General features: G+C 43.3%; 1 protein-coding gene across 1 annotated transcript in view; it reads right to left on the bottom strand.

Moving 5' to 3' along the window:
- LOC126354983 (membrane-bound alkaline phosphatase-like) overlaps nt 1–22,108 on the bottom strand; it is a 151,358-nt gene that overhangs the window by 71,945 nt on the left and 57,305 nt on the right. The window contains exon 4 of the mRNA XM_050005069.1: nt 9,905–10,078. Coding sequence (XP_049861026.1) covers nt 9,905–10,078 — 174 coding nt within the window. The remainder of the gene's footprint in view (nt 1–9,904; nt 10,079–22,108) is intronic.

Raw genomic sequence — 22,108 nt, 5'->3', positions numbered from 1 at the left:
AGTTTGCAAGCGCTACTCTGAGATGAAGTGGTTGGTGCAGAAGAGACATCCGTGTCGTGCCGCTTCAAACCAGTCAGAAGACTGATGAAAAAAAATCTTACTTGTAGCTCCTACAAAGAGTCTGAAGCAGCGATTTAAACCTTTGATAACTCTATAACTAACAAAGTGAAGGTACTATATTAAAGTACCTAGAAAGTGCATCAGAAGTAACGATGATAATTTGATGATTGTTAAAGGAGCTGTAGATAAAGATGTAAGGAAAAGATTACTTTACAAATGCCATTCAAAATTTACTCAAGGTAGCTGGGTTGCTTCAGTGGTGCATAGGATCTAGTAAAAGGTTACAGCAGAATCCGTCTGGCTAGTGACAGTCCATGCCAAGAATTAAACCTTCGCGTTATGCATTGCTATTAAAATTAACATTTAATCTTTCTGAGAAATCTGTGATTTGTTAATATTAAGACTTAAGCTTATTATTAAGTTGTAATTAATTTTATTACTAAGAATGTACGCGAATTATGTTTTGTTCACTCAATGTGCAAGAAAGTGTATAGATTTTTATCGATATCGTTGTAAGTTGGTAGTACGAGGTGCATTGAAGTTCTAAGGCCTCCGGTTCTTTTTTCTCCGGACCGGAAAGAGATAGAAACATGAGCATTGTTTTAAAATGAGGCCGCGTTCATTGTCAATACGTCCCAGACATGGCAGCACCGTAAGGCAGATGGAATTTTACCGCCAGCGGCGGTTTTAAATACTTAAAATGGCGACGTTTTCCTTACTTGAACAGCGAGCAATCATTCGTTTTCTGAATTTGCGTGGTGTGAAACCAATTGAAATTCATCGACAGTTGAAGGAGACATGTGGTGATGGAGTTATGGATGTGTCGAAAGTGCGTTCGTGGGTGCGACAGTTTAATGAAGGCAGACCGTCGTGTGACAACAAACCGAAACAACCTCGGGCTCGCAAAAGCCGGTTTGACGACATGATCGAGAAAGTGAAGACAATTGTTTTGGGGGGATCGGCGAATGACTGTTGAACAGATCGCCTCCAGAGTTGGAATTTCTGTGGGTTCTGTGCACACAATCCTGCATGACGACCTGAAAATGCGAAAAGTGTCATCCAGGTGGGTGCCACGAATGTTGACGGACGACCACATGGCTACCCGTGAGGCAAGTTGCCAAGAACTGTTGAGGAGCTACGACAGCATGAATGGGACTTTCTTTTCGTCGGTTGTGACAATGGATGAGACGTGGATGCGATTTTTCAATGCAGAAACAAAGCGCCAGTCAGCTCAATGGAAGCACACAGATTCACCGCCACCAAAAAAATTTCGGGTAACCGCCAGTGCTGAAAAAATGATGGTGTCCATGTCCTGGGACAGCGAGGGCGTAATCCTTCCCCATTGCGTTCCATAGGGCACTACGGTAACAGGTGCATCCTACGAAAATGTTGTGAAGAACAAATTCCTTCCTGCACTGCAACAAAAACGTCCGGGAAGGGCTGCGCGTGTGCTGTTTCACCAAGACAACGCACCCGCACATCGAGCTAACGTTTCGCAACAGTTTTTTCGTGATAACAACTTTAAAGTGATTCCTCATGCTCGCTACTCACCTGACCTGGCTCCTATTGACTTTTGGATTTTTCCAAAAATGAAAGACACTCTCTGTGGCCGCACATTCACCAGCCGTGCTGCTATTGCCTCAGCGATTTTCCAGTGGTGAAAACAGACTCCTAAAGAAGCCTTCGCCGCTACCATAGAATCATGGCGTCAGCGTTGTGAAAAATGTGTACGTCTGCAGGGCGATTATGTCGAGAAGTAACGCCAGTTTCATCGATTTCGGGTGAGTAGTTAATTAGAACAAAAATGGGAGACCTTAGAACTTGAATGCACCACGTATGTCCGTATGTGGCATAGTGTGAGCACTTACCTTCATTAAAAATTGCATACGATAGAATTAAACCACCTCCTTTAGTATCAAAAACTAACGTGCATCATACACCTTAATGTAAAAAGGTAAACTAAACAAGCTAATGGGGAAGGTGAGTCAAAACAAAACTTCAAAACGGGACGTAAGCACAGTGATATTTTTAAAATGAATTGACGGTACAAACACCGTACCTAGCTTTGGTTATTTCGTTTCACAGGAAACTCACGAAAAATTTTACACACAAATGTAAGTTCAGTCATGAACAAAGTTGAGGCAGCCTTCCAGCAGGTGATCGAGTAACCTATCATCTTTGAAGTCACTGAGTACTGCGCGGAAATGCGTCTTCTGGTGCATTTTCATCTTGTTGATTTAGAAACAACTGGACATAGCGTATGATATAACATGTCTGTGTAAAATACGTCGCTGCTGAGGGTTTCTCGCTCACGTTTACTGCCTAGAATTCTTATCCTAACAGAAGTTTAAAATATATCTTTTATCTCTAGCAACTGTGACACAAAGGAATTAAGGACATTGGCTAAAAGTGGGTATTGATTTAAATCAACGGGGAAGGTTTAAAACTTGTACCCCGACCAGATTCGAACCCAGTTCTCCTGCTCATTAGGAGCAAGCGCTGACCACCGCGCCATCCGGACACTGTAGTCATCGTACGTGCACGGACTACACTATCACAACTCCTGTCCGACCCAAATTCTCAGGCTATCCAAGCACTATGAATTTAGTGCTCTTTGCCCATTATTGTCGTTACTCACGGCATTTCGGCGATTATAATCGGGGTACGATCGGGCCTGGTGTAGATCCGCACAGAAAAGATCACTGTCCGTCCTCACCTATATCATTCGCACAAGTACGAAACAACAGACACCACCTATACCTGACTATTCCTTTTATTTCGCCCGGTTTCAGAAGCGTAAAAAGCAATTAGGACTGGAGATGAACCAGGATGTTTAGGATCCAATGAGTGAAGAATTTTCTTTTAGTTACAAAGGAACTGTGCTTGTTGATACCAGCCGGCCGATGTAGCCATACGGTTTTAGGCACTAGAGTCTGGAACTGCGTGACCGCTACGGTCCCAGATTCGAATCCGGCCTCGGGCATGGATGTGGGTGATGTCCTTAGGTTCGTTAGGTTTAAGTATTTCTAAGTTCTAGGGGACTGATGACCACAGATGTTAAGTCCCGTAGTGCTCAGAGCCATCTGAACCATTTTTTTGTTGATACAACCTCATATATTGTGATGAATAAAGTACACTGAAATTAACATGGTTCTAAGGATTTACGTATCATAAAAGCACTCCGTCTTCGGCCCACAGGTGGCCCATCGGGACCATCCGACCCCCGTGTCATCCTCAGTGGAGGACGCAGATAGGAGGGGCGTATGATCAGCACACCGTTCTCCCGGTCGTTATGATGGGTTTCTTTGACCGGAGCCACTACTTTTCGGTAGAGTATCTCCGCAATTGGCATCACGAGGCTGAGTGCACCCCGAAACGTATCATAAGGTTTCACACTTGAGTATAAAAATAAATTCTAATAATCATACTTGAATGTATAGCTGTGTAGTTAAATTCGATATTTACTACTTTAACGTATAACTTCTCATATTGCGATGACCGCCTCTGTTAGCTGAGTGGTATGCCCAGCGGAGTGCCACACCAAAGGGCTCGGGTTCGATTCCCTGCTTCAGTAGCAGATCTTCTCCGTTCAGGGACTGGGTGCTGTATAGTCCTCATCATCATTTCATCCCCATCTCCTACGCGCAAGTCGCCCAGTGTGGCGTCGAATGCAATAAGTACTTGCCCTCGGCGGCCCTACTTCCCCCCATGGGGACTTCCGATCCACTTTGCCGTACGCTAATTTTCATTTTCATATTAGGATAAAACTGTATTTTATGAAACAATTTACACAGAAAAACTGTCTGTGACATACACATTTACTGACACCAAAAGAGAGACACCCATACTAAATGGTCCGGTATCAATAAAACTTTGTAGATGTACGTATCATTGGCAGGTCTACAAATTATTAGAGGGACAGTACTCTGTAATGGATAGAACGGCCACCAGAGTGCACCAGTATTGTTCGTATTTAATATTATCAGGCATGGTACGATATCAGGTAGTGTGTGAAAAACACTGAGATCCTGCTTACTCGTGTGTGAGACAGCGGTATGAGCACTTGGCAGTGTTAAAGTGGCCTTATTGTGGATCTGCATTTAGACATGTTGGTCGAACATATACAGATTTTTTTGTGCAATTGGATGTGACAGTGGCACTGCATAAAAACATGAGGACAGGCATTTCTCGTTAAGGTCATGTCTCTCACGTCTGACCACCGCTAGATAGGATCGTTGTAGTGTGCACGAAGCGCATCGTAGCCTCTTCACATCCGCGCCTCCCATCCGAGAACAAGTAGAGGAACGCGTGCAACATTCTGCGCCATGCCGCACCATCGGTCTGGGACCAGCAGCAGCTGGACTGTAGATTTACCACCCCAGGTGTAGGTTTTCGTTAGCACAAAAGCACGCATGTGGCTGCTTTTCAAGTGATGGCATGACTGTGATGTATGGATGGCTGATGAATGGGGTCGTACTGTGTTCAGCTATGAATCTTTATTGTGCGTTACCTCGCAGAACCATCCTCGGCGAGTACGGGGGTGGCTTGGAGAGAGTTCCGTCCTTTCACTGTTCTGGAGAGGCATAGCAGTGGTAAAACCGAGTATGACTTCATGTCACAACTGGTGATGGTTGAGAGATCTCTGGCGGCATAACTGTGCTTCCGAAAGCTCTACTTCATGTTACCTCTCAAGTGACAGCGTGGAGGTGCCGTTTTTCAATAGGATAATGATCATCCCAAGTGGCACATATTTCCGTACGTGAAGCTGTACTCCTGTGGCACGAAAGTCCCCAGATCTGTTCCCCATAGAACATGTGTGCGATCAGCTCTGATGTCTACCTCGTCCCAGTGCAAGTTTGCACAATATCAAGGACTAGTTGCAACAGTTCTGAGACAACACTTCTGGATATCAAAAGTGAAATGTAACGGGTCCAATATATCATAATAATCTATATCTCATTATTTAGGAGGGTATGAATTGTCTTTATCGTTGTATTTTGCCTCAGCAGAGGATACGATGGCTTTATGTGACACATTCCAAATGAATTAGTCCCTGAATCCAGGCCACAGCGAGTGCAACTTCGTACTTAAAAGTGGGCCAGACTTCCAAATTCTTTTTAAATTTGACTCGGCACTTTGATCACTGACACGACACCATACACCGTATCAGACCACGAAATTTCGATTCCTTTTCTCCACTCCTTTCTGGTTTTCCACTTTTTGACAGGGAACGTACGAGAGGAGTTCAATAATTAATGCGACACTTTTTCCCTCGGCCACCTCTCGTTGAAAAAAAAAAAAGTGAAATTCGTTGAGGGACATCATTGAACATCCCTTCGTTACCCCTGTAGTTTCATGACGTTCCTATAGATAGCGGCGCTATACGCAGCCTTCAAAGTGCCTTCTTAACATGGGTACGTTAGAAGCAGAGAGTTGTCATTGAGTTTCTTTTTTGCGCAAAACGAGACCATCGCAGATATTCGTAGCTGCTTGCAGAATGTCTACGGAGACCTGGCAGCGAACAAACGCACGACGAATCTTTGGGCGAGACTATGTAGCGCACACCTGTGCGACGTCCAGCGTGTCGGTTGGCTACACACTGCTGTGACTCTTACAATGCCTGAACCTGCGGATCTCAGTCAAACATCTGACTTCTCAACTGGACGTCTCTGTTGGTGGTGAAAGATGGGTTCACCACTTCGAACCGAGAACAAAACAGCAATCCATGTAGTGGAACCACAACAATTCCCCTCCGAAGAAAAAGTTCAAAGCCATATATCCTCAGTCGGCAAACACTGAGTGATTAGTCTGTTTGACGTCCTCCCTCTTGGTGCAATGATGAGCTCTGGAGCGTATTGTGCTACCTTAATGAAACTGAAGACTCGACTTCACCATGACAACGCAGGGCTTCACACGAGTCCGCGCTCCCTAGAGGAGCTCATAAAACTTCATTGGACTGCTCTTCGTAATCACTCAGCAGATTGGATCTCGCACCATCCGACTTTCATCTGTTTGGGCAAATGAAGGATGTACTTTGCAGGAACCAGTATGTGGATGATTATGCAGTTACTGATGCATCAAGACGTTTTCTCCAGCTTCTTCCAGTAGAGTGGTACCATGCGCGCAGTCAGGCCCTTCCAGTAAGAGGACGAAATGACAGGGAACTGAATGGATATTATGTTGAAAGACAGGGTTTGCAGCCAAAACTGGGGAGTCCTGAATAAGATCAACATGGTCACAGGAAAAAAGAGTTTCATTACTCACTGAACCGCCCTCTTGCTGGGTGCTTATAGTTATAGCGTAGCTATTTACGGAGGTCCAGTGTGGCTTGCAATGACAGCGAAAGGTGGTAGATACGCTAACGCGATAATGAAGAACCGATCTGCGCTGGAAGAATGTTGTTTCCTATTACGTCCACCAGGAACAAATCTGGCACTGTACATCGGCTCTTCGACGTCTGCGGTGCTCATATTGAACGTACTGTGTAAGCGGTCGTTAATAATATAGCACACATAATGCCTTTCTCACTTTTTTGACCTTTTCTCCAATGTTCAAAACGAGTCAAATGGCTCTGAGCACTATGGGACTTAACTTCTGAGGTCATCAGTCCCCTACAACTTAGAACTACATAAACCTAACTAACCTAAGGACACCACATACATCCATACCCAAGGCAGGATTCGAACCTGCGACCGTACCGGTCGCCCGGTTCCAGATTGTAGCACCTAGAGCCGCTCGGCCACTACGGCCGGCTTTCTCCAATGTCCCTTCTCTAGTCCATTACATATGGAAACATTTACAGACGTCTCTATTGCATTCACAAAGCCACATATGTACCTGGTGGTCAAAATAGGAACTAACTTTTTTTCAGCGTAAATCAGTTCTGCGTTAACGCATTAGAATATCCACCAAGTTCTTCTTCTGGCATGCGATAATCACAGCCTGCACTAGATCCCTATGAGTACCTGTATTTTAATTACAACCACCCAATACGTATCTTCTATGAGTGAAATTTCCGTAAGTTTCTAGAGCGTGGAAGGTGATGTAATTACATTCACTATGAAATGAAGAGTGACAAATAATTACTAATTAAGAACGCCTTGTATTGTTCCTTTAGCAGAGACCATTTTCCGTACTCACTTAATCTGACAACTCCTTACCATATTTTTAGAAATCGTTTCTTGTTTCCTAAACACTGATGCAGTACACTTGTCCCAAGAACGTCTTATGTCCCCTGCTCTGTTGTGCTAGTATGTAACTGACATGTAATGAGTGATACAGTAGTTGCCGATAAAGTAAGCTTGATTAATGAAAGCCAGCCCTGTGACCCAACAGATACAAAAGTCCTCATTCAGATACAAGTATCGCGAGTGAGAAAGCCGCGCGGGATTAGCCGAGCGGTCTCGGCGCTGCAGTCACCGACTGTACGGCTAGTCCCGGCGGAGATTCGAGTCCTCCGTTGGGCATGTGTGTGCGTGTTTCTCAGTAGGATAATTTATGTTAAGCAGTGTGTAAGCTTAGGGACTGATGACCTTAGCAGTTAGGTCCCATAAGATTTCACACACATTTGTGAACATGAGTGAGACACGAAAACGAAGTGGCGAATGCCCAAAATGACTGGTAGATTCTGAACCTTGCAGTCGTACAGTTGATATTATTAATGATTATAATAATATTTAAAGATGTCTAACACACAGCGAAATGTAATGTGCATGGATCACTATCTTCCACTGCGATTGTGATTAAATTTTTTTTGTTTTATTTATCGTATGGCATAATCACAGTCCTTACAAATTTTACTCATAGAATAATTACAGATCGACATCAAGACATTTAATACAATCGATTACCTCTTCTGTTGCAGCGAGGAAATCGTTGAAGGTTCTCTTGTAGGCTCGAACCACTAGGTGTCCGACTGTTTGCTTTTCAGCTCCGCAGTCGCAATTTGGTGTTGGTATCGTTCCCCAACGCGTCAGCACATCTTCCGCGGCCAGTATGCATGCGTTTTAGAGTTGTCCACATATTGCGTGACTAGTTGGAGCCAGGCGGTTTCTCAGATGTCATGTCTCTATAGCATTTTGGTGGAGAGTGTTCTTGCCAGTGTTGTTTCCACAGATAGCCGACATCAAAGTTGGAGTTCGTCATTTCTTCAGCAGAGAGTAATGCTGGTATTCTCTATTTAAGTCTTCTGCGCTCCAAGGATGGGCAGCTGTGTGTTATTGCACTAGTGCTCATAAATTGAGGATAATGCTGATACATGGTGAAACAACGGTCTGGTGGGCGATTTTCGGTTTTAAATCACCTCGGGGTATGAGCATGCTGTGTATGTGCGGTCGTCGCACGGTGGCGCTGGCAGCAGTCCACATACGCCGAAGTGTGTTGGTGCATGTAAGACTAGGGTGCTGCGAGTAAGTGTGCAGACGTTCTCAGACGTGCTGATGGTGACTGTGTCTTGAAAATGGCTCAAAGAACACATATTGATGACGTTATGAAGGGTAGAATTTTTGAGGGACTGGTGGTTGCTTAAACACAGGAGGTCGTAGCACGGGCCCTCCGTGTGCCACAAAGTGTGGTCTCAAGAGTATGGGAACGATTCCAAAAGACAGGAAACGTTTCCAGGTACTACGGTACGGGACGTCGACAGTGTACCAAACCATAAGAAGACCTATGTCTTGCCATCAATGCCCGCAGACGGCCGCGGAGTATTGCAAGTAGCTTTGCTCGGTACCTTACGGCAGCCACTGAAGCAGTTGTCTCAAGACACACAGTCTACAGACGATTGAACAGACATGGTTTATTCACCCGGAGACCTACAAGGTGCATTCCACTGACCCCTAGTCACAGGAGAGGCCGTAAAACCTGGTGTCAAGAACACTGTACATGGTCATTGGGACAGTGGTCCCAGGTTATGTTCACAGACGAGTCCAAGTATAGTCTGAACAGTGATTTTCGCCAGGTTTTCATCTGGCGTGATTCAGGAAGCAGATACTAACCGGTTAATGTCTTTGAAAGGGACCTTTATGGAGGTCGTGGTTCGATGGTGTGGCGTGGGATCATGATTGGTGCACGTACAACCCTGCATGTCTTTGACAGAGGAACTTTAACAGGTATGGTGTATTGCGACGTCATTTTTCACCAGTATGTCCACTTTTCAAGGATGCAGTGTGTCGCACCTTCCTCCTGGTGGATGATCCCACCGAGCTGCCACCGTGGAGGAGTACACTGAAACAGAAGATAGCAGGCGAATGGCATGGCCTGCCTGTTCTCCAGACGTAAACCCCATCGAGCACGTCTGGGACGCTCTCTGTCGACATATCGCTGCACGTCTTGAAACCCGTAGGACACTTCATGAGCTCCGACAGGCACTGGTGCAAGAATGGGAAGCTATATCCCAGCAGCTGCTCGACCACCTCATCCAGAGTATGCCAACCCCTTGTGCTGCCTGCGTACGTGTGCATGATGATCATTTCCCATACTGATGTCGGGGTACACGCGGAGGAAACAGTGGCGTTTTGTAGCTCCTGTGTTTAGGGACGGTTTTCTCAACTTATCACCAATAACGTGGAGTTAGAGATCTGAATCGTTTCTGTTTCCTATTTGCCTAAGCTATCTGCGCCAGTTTTGTGAGCATGAGTGTAGTAATCTTTTTGAACTCACTGAGAATAGCGGTTTTTCGCCGCATTTCTGCTGGTGATATGTGGCTCAGGTTTGGCAGCCATACAGTAGGCGTAGATTTTATTGTGCCACTGATAACGCGCATGGTGTCATATAATACTAAATGCGATTAAAAATGATAGTAGTAAGAAAAGACGGTGTTACACGGTGTGCTCGTCGCTAAGCTCACCTGGGCCCAGCGGGCGATGGAGTTGGTGTGGTATTCCGTGTTGTTCTGCGCTAAGCAGTCTCCGACTGGGACGGCCGCCGACACGCCGATGGCACCCTTGTTGGTCTTCACTCCACCAAGGTAGGCGGTTGCTGTGCACGCCGAGTCAGCCGTCTGAGCATCGACGCAGTACGTCTGTGCACAGACAACAAAACTGTCGTTACACTGGGATTCCGAGTTCACTTCAGTTCAGTTCGTTGTCGTACTGTATCCATTAACCGGAATAATTATGTTATATACTGGGTGATCAAAAAATCAGTATAGCTTTCAACACTTAATACACCACGGAATAATGTAGACATAGAGGTAAAAATTGACACACATGCTTGGAATGACATGGGGTTTTATTAGAACAAAAAAAAAATTGCTAGACGCGTGGAAGATCCCTTGCGTGCGTCGTTTGGTGATGATAGTGAGCTCAGCCGCCACTTTCGTCATGCTTGTCCTCATAGGTCCCCAGACCTTAGTCCGTGCGACTTTTGGCTTTGGGTTTACGTGAAGTCGCAAGTGTATCGTGATCGATCGACATCTCTAGCGATGCTGAAAGACAACACCCGACGCCAATGTCTCACCATAACTCCGGACATGCCTTACACTGCTGTTCACAACATTATTCCTCGACTAAAGCTATTGTTGAAGAGTGATGGTGGGCATATTGAGCAGTTCCTGTAAAGAACATCATCTTTGCTTTGGCTTACTTTGTTATGATAATTATCTCTGTTCTGATTAGATTAAGCGCCATCTGTCGGACATTTTGTGAACTTTTGTATTTTTTTGATTCTAATAAAACCCCATCTTATTCCAAGCATTTGTGTCAATTTATATATATATATATATATATATATATATATATATATATATATATATATAAATAAATATATGGCACTGGTAGCCACATTCGCCAAATCGTGTAGCTCTTATTCGAGTGGTCACGGAATCGATTTCAGATGTGGGCGTAAGTGTGTATCTAGACCTGTATAAACTGTAAAATTAGGAACACCCCAGCCGCATGTATTTTGAGTGTTATTTATTTGTGCGACAGTTTCTGCAAGCAGTCTTCATTTGATGAACGAAGGGACAGCGTTTGGTCGAAATTAGGAGTCTACGGATACCGGTTACTTATTGCTGGCAGATATTTCGACTACACGTGAGGTTTGATTCCTCCTATACGTTGGTTGGGGCCCTGGAGATAGCGTAGTGAAATGCAGAAACTCTTCGCATGAAACTAGACCCATAAGCCCTTCGTAGCTCTATGATACCTTTTATTGTGTTCTACAGGAGTTAGTGCGCAGTGTTTGCACTTGTTCGGACTGGAACGCTAGCATATCACAAACTATATTATACTCAGGGCAGACTGCCGGAGTGGTCGAGCCGTTCTAAGCGCTACAGTCTGGAACCGCGCTACCGCTACGGTCGCAGGTTCCAATCCTGCCTCGGGCATGGATGTGTGTGATGTCCTTAGGTTAGTTGGGTTTAAGTAGTTTTACGTTCTAGGGCACTGATGACCTCAGCAGGTAAGTCCCATAGAGCTCAGAGCCATACTCTGGGCAACGGCAGCTGTTGAAGGCATAATGAGAAAGAACTCGTCTCACAGCCGGTAAAATTGTTATTTATCTGTCGTTCGTGCGGGCCTCTTTAGCCTTGCCCTGCACTGAGCTGCCCTGTTCTCATGATGCAGGCAAATTTTAAGGAATGGGTACTTCTTCTTTACCTGTCGCTCGCCATAATATTGACGATATTGTCACGATGATCTTTTATCATTCTTCACTTGATGATGCGTCTTGAAGCCGTGAAACCGGTCGTGTGTTAATAAAGAACAGTTTTACCAGCTGTGAGCCGAGTTCTTCGTAACATCATGCATAAATTATATCAGTTTCTGTCGTAAAACAGTGGTTCTTCAGTTGTGGGTGCGACCACGGGAGGTAGAGGGGGTGGGGTGGAAGGTGAGCAGCGTGCAAGGTGGGATCAAAAATGATTCAAATGGCTCTGAGCACTATGGGACTTAACTTCTAAGGTCATCAGTCCCCTAGAACTTAGAACTACTTAAATCTAACTAACCTAAAGACATCACACACATCTATGCCCGAGGCAGGATTCGAACCTGCGACTGTAGCGGTCGCCCGGTTCCAGACTGTAGCGCCTAGAACCGCTCGGCCAATGCGGCCGGCGATCGGTATGTTAAAACAATGAAAGAAATCACGGTAATATTTTTAGAATTGCTTGAAACGATGTGAGTGATATCGGCCGCCGATGGAAACCCACGTTATCAACTGCGCTATGACTGTATCTGTAACAGTATTGCGCTTGGAGCAAACTTTGCCTCCTGTATCTCGACGCCTCCGTACAACTTGTCAGACTTCGTTATGAAGACCTGACTGCGGTACGGAGCGGTTCCTGGTGGGTGAAAGACATGAACACACATGGGGTACATCGGCTGGCGGAGGGGAGGAAGATACTTCAAAGGAGAAAACGAGAAGATACACTCCTGGAAATGGAAAAAAGAACGCATTGACACCGGTGTGTCAGACCCACCATACTTGCTCCGGACACTGAGAGAGGTATGTGCAAGCAATGATCACACGGACGGCACAGCGGACACACCACGAACCGCGGTGTTGGCCGTCGAATGGCGCTAGCTGCGCAGCATTTGTGCACCGCCGCCGTCAGTGTCAGCCAGTTTGCCGTGGCATACGGAGCTCCATCGCAATCTTTAACACTGGTAGCATGCCGCGACAGCGTGGACGTGAACCGTATGTGCAGTTGACGGACTTTGAGCGAGGGCGTATAGTGGGCATGCGGGAGGCCGGGTGGACGTACCGCCGAATTACTCAACACGTGGGGCGTGAGGTCTCCACAGTACATCGATGTTGTCGCCAGTGGTCGGCGGAAGGTGCATGTGCCCGTCGACCTGGGAACGAACCACAGCGACGCACGGATGCACGCTAAGACCGTAGGATACTACGCAGTGCCTTAGGGGACCGCACCGCCACTTCCCAGCAAATTAGGGACACTGTTGCTCCTGGGGTATCGGCGAGGACCATTCGCAACTGTCTCCATGAAGCTGGGCTACGGTCCCGCACACCGTTAGGCCGTCTTCTGCTCACGCCCCAACATCGTGCAGCCCGCCTCCAGTGGTGTCGTGACAGGCGTGAATGGAGGGACGAATGGAGACGTGTCGTCTTCAGCGACGAGAGTCGCTTCTGCCTTGGTGCCAATGATGGTCGTATGCGTGTTTGGCGCCGTGCAGGTGAGCGCCACAATCAGGACTGCATATGACCGAGGCACACAGGGCCAACACCCTGCATCATGGTGTGGGGAGCGATCTCTTACAATGGCCGTACACCTCTGGTGATCGTCGAGGGGACACTGAATAGTGCACGGTACATCCAAACCGTCATCGAACCCATCGTTCTACCATTCCTAGACCGGCAAGGGAACTTGCTGTTCCCACAGGACAATGCACGTCCGCATGTATCCCGTGCCACCCAACGTGCTCTAGAAGGTGTAAGTCAACTACCCTGGCCAGCAAGATCTCCGGATCTGTCCCCCATTGAGCATCTTGGGGACTGGATGAAGCGTCGTCTCACACGGTTTGCACGTCCAGCACGAATGTTGGTCCAACTGAGGCGCCAGGTGGAAATGGCATGGCAAGCCGTTCCACAGGACTACATCCAGCATATCTACGATCGTCTCCATGGGAGAATAGCAGCCTGCATTGCTGCGAAAGGTGGATATACACTGTACTAGTGTCGACATTGTGCATGCTCTGTTGCCTGTGTCTATGTGCCTGTGGTTCTGTCAGTGCGATCATGTGATAAATCTGACCCCAGGAATGTGTCAATAAAGTTTCCGCTTCCTGGGACAATGAATTCACGGTGTTATTATTTCAATTTCCAGGAGTGTATGATGAGAACTCCCCATAGCTAGGTTTCGTAAAAATTAAATCAATGGTGAAGAATGTCTGCAGTGTGTAAGCAGTTTAACCGTTTTAGTTGCTGTATGAAGCCTAAAATGTTAATGATTCAACTACAAACGAAATGTTTTCAAGTAATGCGAAAACAGAAGGAATTTTTTTGTAGGGAAACGAAGTAATTTATTGTGTGCTGCACCTAGAAGAGTTTTGTGAGTGGACCAGTGTGACTTCTATGGCCGTTTTAGCCTCTTACCACAGTTCGAATTGGACTGCTAAATTCAGGAAACCACAGACGCTTGCAGAAACTCAGGTTTTAGCGTGGGCGATCGATACAGCATCGACAATGTCTGGTGACTCATTTGCTCCACAATTGAAAAGCATTCTTATCTCTGCTGATACATCGGGTAGAACAATTTTAGGCGTATCCGACAATTTACTCAAGCACTTAATTTATAAATTGCGTGAAAACTGTTTTACACTTCAAGTGCACGAAGCGACTGGTATTCGTAAAGATCTGATTGCTTACGTTAGTTGCATTAATGTCTTTAATATTCGTGAGTAATTGCTTTTCTGTGAGCCGACACGGAAAAGATCTAAAGCTCAAACCCTTTTTGACGTGATAAATATATGTTTTAATCAGAATGGGATATCATGGAAAAAGTGCTGTGTAGTATGCACAGATGGAGCTCGGTCAGCGACTGGAATTCACGATGCATTACAAGCGACAGTTAATGCTAAAGAACGTGATATTATCGCCTGCTAGTAATACTCTGTTCACACAAACACTTTCAGTCGTCTGACGACCATCAGGCTCATAAAAATATTCACAGCCGAAATATAAAACCTTTCTAAAGGAACACACTGTCACACGACTGTTTAATTGTTAATTTAATTGCATCCCCGGTCTTGGCTTTTTACGCTATTTTGAAGTATTTGATTTTATGTCTTTAACACACGTATATCATGACACTTAACATGTTGTCAAGCTCAGAAATGTCCGTGAATTAAGGAAACTGGACAGCTTCGAGCTTGACAACATGTTAAGTGTCATGCAATATATGTTAAAGACATAAAATGAACTCATTCGTAACATAAATTATGTCATCAGTCTATAAAAAAGTGTGCTAAGGAGTGTACTCATTCAAGTTACAAATACAATCGACGGTTAACGCTGTGAACAGATTCACACGGCATAGAAGCGAAAACATATGAGGCAATAAGATCCATAAGGGCCCAAGGGGCATCATCGTCGATCCTGAGATTTTAGCGTGTGCGCATGCTCCTGACATCTTTTGAGCTTACGGTGAATCAGCTTTATCAGTGCTGTGCCCTTACAATGTATATACGAAAATGTGCGAAAAACTTATTTCTCTGACATCCACTTGCACATGGCCCCAAAAGCATAAATTTTCATTTCGAGAGAAACGCTCACTGGCTGCCTGAAACCGGTTTCTTCATACGAGCTGGCAAAAATCAACCTTGAAACACGGATACTCAGAAAAACTTGAGCTTTAGTTTAGAAAAACAAGTTTGAAACACGCAGACTTAACAAAACTCTTAAATATCATGCCTGAAGTGAACAAACAGTTTTATCTCAACCTCAAGCCTGATAATGTGCTTAATATAGACAACAATAATGAGGAACATGAAGTATTGGAATAGGTCATAATTATGGGTATAGTGCATTTAGGATCTGCTCTTTCAGTCTCTGATTATTGTTTCGCATTATTTACAAGCTACACAACAGTCAAAAATACCCTTTTGCCACTGGACTATATATGAGAATTTTTAGATTAGTATTAATAAAAATAATCCTCAATGTTAATTAAAATTTAATAATTTTTATGGGAAATAAAGTAGATGCTCAGACTTAGCTACAAAGAAACAAGTCAGACCTATGAGACTGATGGGTTGCTTACAAAGCTGATTTTGACAAACAAATGTTTCTCTAGAACGAAATTTTCACCTCGCGGAGTGTGCGCTGATATGAAACTTCCTGGCAGATTAAAACTTTTTGTCGGACCGAGACTCGAACTCGGGACGTTTGCTCTAGAGAACTTGACCCCGAAAGGCAAAGGTTCCAAGTTCGAGTCTCGGTCCAGGACACAGTTTTAATCTGCCAGGAAGTTTCAACTGTTTTTCTGAAATCTTTTTGTCTGTGCTTTTGGCGTTATGATTTTAGAGTCTCTTATTAAAGACGAAGAAACTAATACAGTATGGACTTACTGTATGGTACACCGAGAGGCTCTGGTCACTAAATAACTTAGCCCATCCTTTCATGAAGTATTGCAAAAGGTTACAGAAACACTTAATATTAATAATATAAAAATGCTTCAATTCCAGGCTTTTCAAGTGCTATGCGAGTAGATGGTTTCTTATCACATCAGCTGAGCTTTTCTTAATAATGCTCCATGGCTTTAAAAGGCTGAAGTACTGAAACGAAAGTTCGATCTGAGGAATGGGGTATTCTGTTTCTTAAAGGAGAAATGTCACTCTCTGGCAGACTATTTCAGCAACGGAAATTTTCTATTGAAAATGGCTCTCCTCATTGTGATTTTTGACAAATGGGGTAGCCTTAACACTTCAAGATAACCTGACAAGTGAACTATCATGAAATAAAAAAGTGAAGGCTTCCTTATAGAAATCAGAGCTGTTGCGAAACGGAATGGAAGGTGACATACTAGAATGGTTCTCTATTCTAGTGTCACAGTCAGAGGTAACAGCTATTCCGATACTTCCAATGGAGATAAAAGCCTTTAACACGGAAAGTTCGCTTCGAAACGTATGGGAGTTCGGGCTTTTATTAACTTAATTTGATTAAAAATTAATTCAATTTCGCTGCTAGACTGTCTTGTCTAAATATAAAAGAGCAATAAAAGTTAGTTGATCTCACTTATGATACTTCACTTTTTTTTTTAGTTTTGGCGACTTATTGGTTCAAATGGCTCTGAGCACTATGGGACTTAACATCTATGGTCATCAGTCCCCTAGAACTTAGACTATCTAACCTAAGGACAGCAGACAACACCCAGCCATCACGAGGCAGAGAAAATCCCTGACCCCGTTGGGAATCAACCCGGGAACCCGGGCGTGGGAAGTGAGAACGCTACCGCACGACCACGAGATGCGGGCTGGCGACTTATTATCAATAATATCTATCAATGACCCAAAATGCAGTGAAGATCCTAATCCTTTTGTAAGAACATAGCTTTCAGTGACAGATTTCATAGATGTCAAAGTTGAAAATCCTTATCGTTCAAACCCAAATGTAAGAAAAGAATTTCGAGTGGCTATTTCTACTGTTAGACCACGTCCATGGAGACTTTCTTCTCAAAAGCAGGCTCATTCATCACAGTGAACTTTGTAATATAAAATTTTAATGCGGTTGTAATCCTTGTTTTCAGAACTGTACATTTCGTTCATCTCATACTTTATGAATAAATGAAACTGAGATAAAGATATTGAACTATTCGTATTTTGCTTATAACAACTCACGTAATCATCGTTTCTATTGAGTAGAAGTCCATCTAAATTCAAGTTGGTAAACCAGAGCATCAGGCAAAGAACATATAAAATATGATTATTTAATTAATAAAATGGGCTGATAGTACTTTTTTCGTCAAAAAGGGGGGGGGGGGGGACCACAGGAAAAAAGTTTGGGAACAAATGATATAATGCGATAAAGAAGAACCTATTGGGGAATGGACAGATTTCTTGGAGAAAAAAGACACACAGATACGTGATATGGTTCTATACGTCAACTGAATTTCGACTCATTCTTGGGGCAGGCTGTCAATTTGGTGTGATGGACAACATCTTGCTGTAATTGTGGATAAAAAACGTAAGTTAATGCGGACAAGCAGAAAAAACATTCTTGTGGTACTCGAATACAGTATTAGGGTCTGACTCATGGATATTCATTGAAGACTGCACTGCCCCCAAGGTTTATCTCTATACTTAATGTATTTTAAGGGCGGTGCCCCGACATTAGTGTCCTAACAATAGGACACAATTCCAAAACGAAACTAAATTCAAAATTTTCCTGCTCTGTTATGTACAAACGTTTAGTGTGTATTGACAATGTCTCTGGTAGCTGAGAACCGAGTATCTTTGACAACAATATTCCTAATAAACGTGTGTTTTGAGAAGTGCGTCAAAAAGGTAGATTATCATTTCGAGTACTTCACAGAAGCATATAAATCTCGTTGATAAACGTACGGGCAACAAGTCGGTTTTTGACCTAGCAGGAATCGGAGGAGTCCTGAATGGCATATTTGAGAAACTTGGATTACAAAAGGCGTTTGTTGTGTTGAGTTAGCTTTTAGTTCTCTAGAAGAATAAAGAAATCTTTGTTGCCTGGATGAAGCATTCAGTTGGTGCTAAATAAAAACAGGCAGCAGAGCCTTACTAGCTTCTATCAGGTTAGTGTGATGGATTTTTGGTTAGTAATCAGAAAGATAATAATAACTTTGCTACCATTATCAGACTGAATATACCTGTTTTGATGCAATGTGACCATATTTTATATGTGTAGCTTTTGTATTTGCCGCCGGTACCCGTTTAATATGTTAGGTAATTACTGAAATCTGTAACTTCCTAAATTTGTAATCGACACTGTGACACTGTTCACAAGTGCTAAAAGTGTTGTACTTACACTATCATTTAAATTGTCAATGGAAGGAAAATGAATGATTATAAAATCGAAATTTAAGTCTTGAAAAATACATATAGCTTGCTACCTAAAGCTACATTTAATAAAGTGCGTAGCCTGCAAGTCTAAGTAACCGATTATAGTTGGTAGTAACTTTTTATTCAAATTATTTATTTATTTTCAATTGGAAATGGTATTTAAGAAATACTGAATCCGAATTTTGTCAAAACAATAACTTCTTTTTATCTAATTACTAATTGCATGAAAATATTAGTATTCAGAATACAACAATACTTTGCAAAAACTTCTAAAAATGAAATACAATATCAAAACATTTATATTTGTAGAGCAGTAGTTCCCAGCCTGGAGGTAATAATGCCCTCAGAGGTAAAACAAAATCTTCTGGATGGTATAAAATTAAACGATTCGATTGTGTTTCAGTCGCGAAACTAAATAATCAAAAAACATAATTACTATCATCATAGTTATGTAAAACTCTAAAAAGGGTTGTGTAAGTTATCTATAAATACTTTTCTCAATTAGTAGGATCAATGCCATGGACGTAGTAGTTCCTTACATAGTCCACCCACTACACATATATGTTGTCCTTTGTCCCGTACATTGCTGATGATAAAGGTGAGACATGTACGTAACTAACGTTAAATATCTCAAGAAAATGTCTTGTCCGAGTTGTAGTTAGTACCTGCAGTAGTCCAGGAATATCTGAAATCAAGAACCGCTCTCAACCTGAGGAACGTAGATGTAAATATTTTCGGAGACGTTAAGCAACTTATATCACTTAATAAAAGCAAGTCTTCCGGTCCAGACTGTATACCAATTACGTCCCATTCAAAATATGCGGATGCAAGGGCTCCGTACTTAACAATCATGTACAACCGCTCGCTCGACGAAAGACCTTGATCCAAAGACTGGAAAGTTGCACAGCTAACACCAATATTTAAGACAGGCAACAGGAGTAATCCACTAAATTACTGGCCCAAGTCATTAACGTCGAAGTGCAGCAAGATTTAGGAAAATACATTGTGTTTGAACATTGTCAATTACCTCGTAGAGAACGGTCTATCGACACACAGTCAACACGGGGTTAGGAAACATTTTGCTTGTGCAACAAAACTAGCCCTTTACTCTCACTAGGTGTTGGGTGCTGTCGACAATGGATTTCGAACTGATTCCTAATGTCTCCTCTTATAGAAGTCTTTTGAACCGTACCTTACAAGTGGCTTGTAATCGGATTGTTGCTTAATGAATATCGCTCAGTTATGTGACTGGATTCGAGACGTCACGTCAGATAGCTCACAGTCCATAGCAATTGACGGAAAGCCATCGAGTGAAACATAAGTGTTTTCTATTGTATCTCAAGGATAGTGTTATAGATCCTCTGCTGCTTCTTACCTATATAAACGATTTAGGAGACAAACTGAGCAGTCGACCTAGGTTTGCGGGCAGTGCTGTCGTTTATAGCCTTGAAAAGTCAATAGTAGATCAAAACAAATTGCAAAACGAATTAGAATATATATCTGTATGGTATGAAAATTGGCAGTTGACCCTAAATAATGAAAAGTTGGAGGTCATCCACACGAGTGCTAAAATGAATCGGACGGACGGAGTGGCCGCACGGTTCTAGGCGCTACAGTCTGGAACCGAGCGACCGCTACGGTCGCAGGTTAAAATCCTGCCTCGGGCATGGATGTGTGCGATGACCTTAGGTTAGTTAGGTTTAAGTAGTTCTACGTTCTAGGGGACTGATGACCTCAGCACTTAAGTCCCATAGTGCTCAGAGTCATTTGAACCATTTTAAAACGAATCCATAAAACTACAGCTATACGATAAATCAATCTAATTTAAAGGCCTTAGTTAAATAAATATATGGGATTTACAGTTATGAACGACTTAACATGTTGTGAGGAAGCCGAACCCAAGACTGCGTTTTATTGGAGCAGAACACTTATAAGATGCAGCAGATCTACTAAAGAGACGGCCTACACTATGCACGGCTGCGCAGTCTGCGATTCTTACTAGATGAGAATAACGGAGCACATCGAGAAAATTCAGAGAAGGGCAGCACGTTTTGTATTATCGAAAAATAAGAATATTATTGTCATGACACAGAATTTGGGATGGACATTATTGAAACAAAGGCGTTTCTAATTGCGGCGGCATCTTCTCAGGAAATTACAATCAAAACTTCAATCACCAACTCTTTCTTCCGAATGCGAAAATGTTTTGTTGACAACGCAAACGTACATCATAATAAAATAAGGGAAATCAGACCTCGTACATAGATATAGAGGTATTCGTTTTTCCGGGCGCTCTTCGAGAGTGGAATAATAGAGATTTATTATGAAAGTGGTTCGATGAAGCCTCTGCCAGACATTTAAATTCGATACGGAGAGTATCCATGTAAATGTAGACAAAGTATTCGCCATGGTACACTATAACCTCATCTTTCTTCCAAGATTGTTAATCTTCCAAGTTATGCGAAAAAACTTATCCGAAGTTTGGAAGGTCGCAGAAAAGGTACTGGGGAAAGGAAAGGTTTGTGCGCGACTCGTGCGTCGTGCGTGAATAGCTCAGTCGGTAGTGCAGTGTGCCGCCTCAGGTAAAGGATCCTGATTCGAGTCCCAGGTCGGCACAAAATTTTGATAACCCAGGAAACTTCGAAATAACGCTAACTGCCGTTATCATAACAATCACTGATAACGTGACTCTTTTCAGAGAGGATCTTCAGTTATCGTCAACGTCCGTTTTCAGTTTAGAGATGGTGCTATAAATTCAGGAGGCAGAGAGTTAAGAATAGATTTTAACAAATGACAAATATTTCTAAAGCTGTGTTTATTAATTAATCATGACTCACCACCTTATTCGTGAGAGATATGCATTTTATTTTCCATTTTTCATCCAAGCTTGGTGTTGACATACCATCAACAAATATTTTCTCCATTTTTCCCATATAGTTCTCAGTATTTACTTCATATAAAGGAGAAATCTTTGAATGCAAATACTACTTCGTCATTCGCCCTCATCTCATCGCATCTATGTTCACGATTAAAACGCTTTGATAAATGTGCTTCCCAGTTCGAAGTCTTGGTTACTTTCAGGTCGAAGTACGAAGGTGGTAAAAATATGTAAATGCCAGAGGCCCAACACATTACTTGGCCTAATATGGTGTAGGAAAACTGTTGGGATTCAAAATATCTTCCAGTCGTCGCGGAATGGATAAATGCAGGTCCTTAATGGTTTCCGCGGATATCTGCATAATAGTCACAAGTACCCGTAACGGTGAAGAGGTGAAGAGCCATCTCGCACCCTTCTGTCCAAAGAAGACAACAAAAGCTGAATAATGTTAGGATCGGGTGACCATGATAGTCAGGAAAGATGTGACTATTCAATCTTATGCTCACGAAACCAACCGCGGATGACGAAAGCTGTGCAAACAGGTACTCTGCCGTCTTCAAACACAGCATCACCATTCGGGAATAAATATTCCACCACTGGCTGGACCTGACTAGCCTATATGACCATATAATCCTTGGCAGTAATACGAACTTGCAGGGTAAACTTTTTGCCTATGGATTATCAC

The sequence above is a fragment of the Schistocerca gregaria genome, chromosome 3, assembly GCF_023897955.1.
Source record: "Schistocerca gregaria isolate iqSchGreg1 chromosome 3, iqSchGreg1.2, whole genome shotgun sequence".
In the NCBI taxonomy this organism is placed as follows: domain Eukaryota; kingdom Metazoa; phylum Arthropoda; class Insecta; order Orthoptera; family Acrididae; genus Schistocerca; species Schistocerca gregaria.
The sequence above is the reverse complement of the archived record's forward strand: the minus strand, read 5'-3'. Positions and strand labels throughout refer to the sequence as shown.